This window comes from Microcebus murinus, chromosome 14 (assembly GCF_040939455.1).
Source record: "Microcebus murinus isolate Inina chromosome 14, M.murinus_Inina_mat1.0, whole genome shotgun sequence".
In the NCBI taxonomy this organism is placed as follows: domain Eukaryota; kingdom Metazoa; phylum Chordata; class Mammalia; order Primates; family Cheirogaleidae; genus Microcebus; species Microcebus murinus.
In genome coordinates this window covers 77369854-77374941 of record NC_134117.1, presented here as the reverse complement: position 1 = coordinate 77374941, position 5088 = coordinate 77369854, and the positions used below count along the sequence as shown (strand labels likewise).

The following is a 5088-nucleotide window of genomic DNA, read 5'->3' as shown; positions in this document are numbered from 1 at the left end:
CCTGGCACATCTCATGGACTATATGAACAGATAAATATCACTAGCATTCTAGCCAGGTCAAGTGTCCAGCAACTCCCCAAATGTAGCCTGTTGTTTCCTCTAACAGGGTCTGGCTTTTGCCTAGCTCAGTGGTTCTCAACCAGGGTGATTTTTGCCCCCAGGGGACATTTGTTAATGTCTAGAGACATTTGTGATTGTCGCAATTGAAGGGGAGAAGATGCTACTGGCAGGGAACGGTAGAGGCTAGGGATGCTGGTAAACATCCTGGAGCAGACAGGACAACCTCCCCAACAAAGAATTATTTAGCCTACGATGTCAACAGCGCTGCAGTTGAGCAGCCTGGGTCTAGCTTATGCTACACTTTCAAAGCCTCTGTGAGCATCACCTGTTTTAGAAACATTTCCCTCCTGATAAAACAGCCTGAGTTTGAGGCCCCTCCTCGGGCTCCCCAAAACTCCTTGGTGGGATTTATCCCCTTGCCTTGCAAGTGCCCCTTCTACCTGGCTCTCACTGGAAGTAACAGAGGTTGGGTGTGTGCTCTCTCAACATCCCTAACTCACAGTGGGCGTGCTTATGGTTTTCTTGAATGAATGCAGCCCCCTGGGCTGGGACAGGAACATGAATTTCATGGCAAACTATACATTTAAAAACATACAGTTGCCATATATGAACTCATAGGTCAGAAGGATGTCCCCAGCCCGTCTTTACCCTGGGAAGTTGTCTCTCCCTAGGTCTCTGTGCTATTAATAGTTTGTAACCCACAGAAAGGGCAACTTCCTATGTGTCCAATCTAACAGCATGTTGCACTCAGTTACTCACTGCCTTCAATTTTGATTTATTAAAGTTTAATCCCAACAACATAAGACATAGAACTAGGGCATATGACGCATTCCTAACAATGAAAAAAATAGGGCCAAATCTTCATTGCAGTTGGCTCTCCTGTGAGTCACGTCTACTTACACAGCAAGTGTGGACTTGCTTGATCCACCAGCAAAAATAGAAATCCCTCTGGCCACATGTTTGCAGGGTTCAGATCTTGTGCCCACCATGGAAACGCTGGAAGCCCTCTTCTTTGGATTTGGGTTTTGAAATGGACTCCGGTGGAAACGCCGTGCCCTTGGGGAAGGCTCCTTCCTGCCCAGTGTCCCGGCCCTGGCTGCTCTCCGCGCCACTCACTTCCACCCACGACCCTGTCCTCTCCCTGCCCCACGCTCCCGATCCTGCGGGCGGGGGAGGGGAAGCCCCAAGTGTGGAGGTGCGGGCAGGGTGGGCACCTCCCGCGCTCACGGCTCCTGCGGCTGCGGAGGAAGCGGCTTGCCGCGGGAGCACTCGCCGTTGTCAGGAGGGTTCTGCTCCTTCTCTTCCTTCCCCTTCTCCTCCTCCTCTTCCTCCTCCTCCTCGTCCTCCTCGTCCTCGTCCTCCTCCTCCTCCTCCTCCCCCTCCCCCTCCCCCTTCCCCTCCCCCTCCGGTTGCTCCCGCGCTTGGCCTCGAGCCCGCCTCCTCTCCAGCATCTCCTCGAAGAAGATCTGGCAGCTGAAGCCCTCCCGGATGCCGTGCTGGGCGTGCTCCAGCAGCGCGTCCAGCGAGGGGAAGACGCGGCAGCAGGCCACGCAGCGCAGCCCGTAGCCCGTGGTGACCAGCCAGTCCGGGGGCGCCCGCAGCTCCTGCAGGCTGCACTCCAGCGGCTCCGCGTCGTCCGGCGGGGGCCCGCGGGGGCTCTTGCAGGCCTCCAGGTCCCAGCGCAGGTCGGTGTTGGAAGCCATCTCGAAGGAGGAGCCTTTCCGGCGCTGCCGCTTGATGAACTGCGCCTCGCGGATGCGCGGCTTCCTGCTGACCGGCTGGAAGCCGGCCTCGGTCTCCCAGGCCACCGCCACGCCGCGCACGGTCTGCACGTGCGTGTAGAAGGCGCACACGCTCTGCGGGGCCGCGCCCTCGCCGCACGTGCGCGAGCAGCACGACGGGCACTGCGAGTAGGACCGGTACTCGGAGGAGGACTCGGACGAGGGCGAGCTGCTCCAGCCCAGCAGGCCCCGGCCCCTGGCAGCACGGTAGATGTCCTCCGCGTAGGGAGTGGCGGGCCCTGGCTGTGGAGGTGGCTCTTCTTTCTTTAGGGTCCCTGGGAAGCGGAAGGACATTTTCATCAGTGCCCCCAAGAGACCGGTGCCCCAACCTGCCTTCAGGAGCCCTGACTGTGAAGGATGCAGGCTCTGGAGGCCCTTGGGCAGGTGCCATCACGTCCCGTGCCTGTCCTCGTGAAATGGCGAGGATAATAATGCCTGCCCCCAAAGGGTGGTGGCGAGGACTGCATAATGTGCAGATACAATGACTGAAGCCTTGACTTAACTCAGGACAGGCGACTAGACAAACAGATTTATCTGTACATTACGAATATGGTATCAAAAATGTATTAATGTACTCACTAAAACTTAACTGAATGGAAAAGGCCACTGACTGGTGAACAAACAGAGATTGTGGTACATCTGTACAGTGCAGCCCTATTTGCAGGTAAAATGATTGAACTACAGATACATGCAACAATACAAATCTCTAATGCATTATGCTAAATAAAAGCAGCCACTTAAAAAGACTACATAGTATATAATTCTGTTTAGATGACATTCTAGAATTACGGAAAAGGCAACTTTATAGGGACAGAGGACAGATGGGGTGAGGTGAAGAGGGCTGACCATAAAGGGGCGTGAGGGGACTTTCAGGGGTTCTGACGATGCTCTGCCCTGTGCTGGTGGTGGTGATCATACAAAGACACGTGTCAAAATTCTTCGAATCATGTACTTGAAATTGGTGAAGTTGTGTACATAAATGGAAGCTCAATAAAGCACATTTAAAAAGCAGAGCGTGGAGAGTGCTTTGGCCTGGCTGCCCAGCCCCACTTGCCCCTTCTCCATTTGTGAGGCGTCTCTATGTCACTCGGGGACAGCTGGCCGTCTCCTTGAACACTTATTGTGTCTACATCACCATTAAGTGCTTGCCAAGTGTTAACTCCTTTCATACGCAAGACACGCCCAAGAAACTGCAATGCTATGATTCCCATTGGACAGATTAGGAAACTGAGGCACAGAATTTAAATGACTGCTAGAGTCACCGGCCCTGAGAGCTGATGTTACCCTTAGGTGCTGCCCATGAACATGCTTTAATGGTCTTCAAAGTGATGTTCTGTCATCAATTTATTATAAAGGATTTTTTAATTTGGTTGTTGAGATCACACGATTGACATGTTAACTCTGCTTTTTTTTTTCAAATCCACATTAAAATAATACATAATGGTTCATATTTTACATTTTCATTCTCATACTTTCTGAAATCACCTCATACATTCACAACAACAGCCTGGTGATACCAAACATCCCATAAATATCAGTTTCCTTGGTCCCCACCATCCACTCGTATTGTCAATGCAGCCCTCTGGCAACAGGGTCAGGGCAACCTGGCGCCTTCCCAGGAAGTACACCTGGCTGCGCCCTCCGGCCCTTTCTGTCGACCCACCTGGCCACACTTCCACGCTGTCCTCTGTGGACTCAAGGCTGGTCAAGCTAAGAGTGGTCCCCTCGGTTGGTAACTGTCCTCCCCTGTGACCCGTGAAGTGGGGTTTCATAATGTGAAGGCAGCGCCCAGGGCCGGCGCTCCAGCTGTCGAGTGGCAGTTGGCTTGGGCTGTGCTGAAGCCTCCAGCTGGCCCCAGCCAAAGTGGATGCTGGCTCCCCACGGTTACTAGGACCCTGGCTTTATTCTGTGACCTCATCAGTGACACTGGTCTGTTCTGTGACCCATGGCAAGGACAGAGACCCAGCCTGGATGCCAGGGGAGGTTTCCCAACATAATCCCATTTTCTGTTTTGTGTATTTTCAGGAACAGGCACAAACACAAAACATACACACTCTTAAAAACGTATACACATAAACACACAAAGACACAAACACATACACATGCTTACACAAACACACACACTTATACACACATAAGCATGCATATACTCCCACACATACATGATCACTCAGACACACACTGGGACACACATGAGCGTGCATAGACACACAAACAGTAACATAAACATACATACATGTGTTCACACAGACACACATATTCAGACACACATAGACACAACATACGCACATTCACACACATGTTCACTTAACCACACACAAATACATTGCCACAAACTCACGCCAGATTCACACAGCACACACATGCTCACGTAAATAGTTATCGTCAGCATCAAAATGGCCCTGCTTCCCACCTGGGAAATCTCACCTCCTCACATCCCCGGCCCGCACCCTGACCTTGTGTAGGCTCCTCAGCCCCGGACGCCCCACACCTCCCCTCCGCCCACTTCCTTGCTCAGGTCCTGCGGCTACAGCCTCCTCGCTGTCCCCAAACACACCAGGGATCCTCCCCTCCTGGGCTCAGGGCCCCCTCACTTGCTCTTCCTCATGCCTGTTCCAGGCTCTCCCCCCGTGTCCCCGTGAGGTCACTCCCCTCCCAGCCTCTGCTGAAACCACCTTGAGAGAACAGCCAGTCTGACACCCTCAGGAAAGGAGTTGTCCTCAGACCCGGTCTCTCTGTCTCCCTAGCCGGCTTTATTTTTCATGATAGCATTTTCCACCCTCAGACGTGCGTAAGTTCTATGAGTGCATGTGTGTCATGGGTTCCCTGTATCCGTCTCCTCCTCCTCAAATGGAAAGGTAAAGACGTCACTCATTGCCCCCTTCATCTCCCTAGTGTCCAGAAGTCCAGAACAATGTTTGACATATTAACAAGCATTCTAGAAATAAATGTCAGGTTAACAGGTAAATAAAGGATGAATATGTTGGGCTGACAAGGATGTCACTCCCTCTCAGATCTGCCTCTCATGTGCTCCCCAACGTCGCAGCTCCAAGGCGGACCGGGCCTCTCCCACCCGGAGGGACTCTGAGAGCCGCCTCCTCCTCCTCCGCTCACGCAAACCACGCTCAGCCTCCCTCAGCCTGCCCAGCGTCCACCCGCCGTCCCTCTCTGCTCCAGGATGTCCTGCTATCTGGACACACTTCCCCCAACACGCTTCTCCCAGCTTCCCTCTGTGGCAAACCTTTTT

At 53.0% G+C, this 5088-nt stretch overlaps 1 protein-coding gene across 1 annotated transcript; it reads right to left on the bottom strand.

Annotated features, from left to right (window-relative positions):
• Positions 1-863: 863 nt before the first annotated feature.
• Positions 864-3666, bottom strand: LOC142875691 (protein FAM170B-like). Its single transcript, XM_076010406.1, has 3 exons — positions 3505-3666; positions 1469-2116; positions 864-1366 (listed from the first exon to the last, which is right to left on the bottom strand). Exons 1-3 carry the CDS (start codon positions 3611-3613, stop codon positions 1284-1286), a joined length of 840 nt encoding a protein of 279 aa, XP_075866521.1. The 5' UTR covers positions 3614-3666; the 3' UTR covers positions 864-1283.
• Positions 3667-5088: the final 1422 nt, after the last annotated feature.

Excerpts from the sequence above, each read along its gene's own strand:
- LOC142875691 (XM_076010406.1), bottom strand. The coding sequence starts at position 3,613 with ATGAAACCCCACTTCACGGGTCACAGGGGAGGACAGTTACCAACCGAG. Across the intron at positions 2,117-3,504 it reads CAGCGTGGAAGTGTGGCCAG|GGACCCTAAAGAAAGAAGAG; the intron begins GTGGGTCGACAG and ends TCCGCTTCCCAG. Across the intron at positions 1,367-1,468 it reads AGGCCAAGCGCGGGAGCAAC|AGGAAGAGAAGGAGCAGAAC; the intron begins CGGAGGGGGAGG and ends AGGAGAAGGGGA.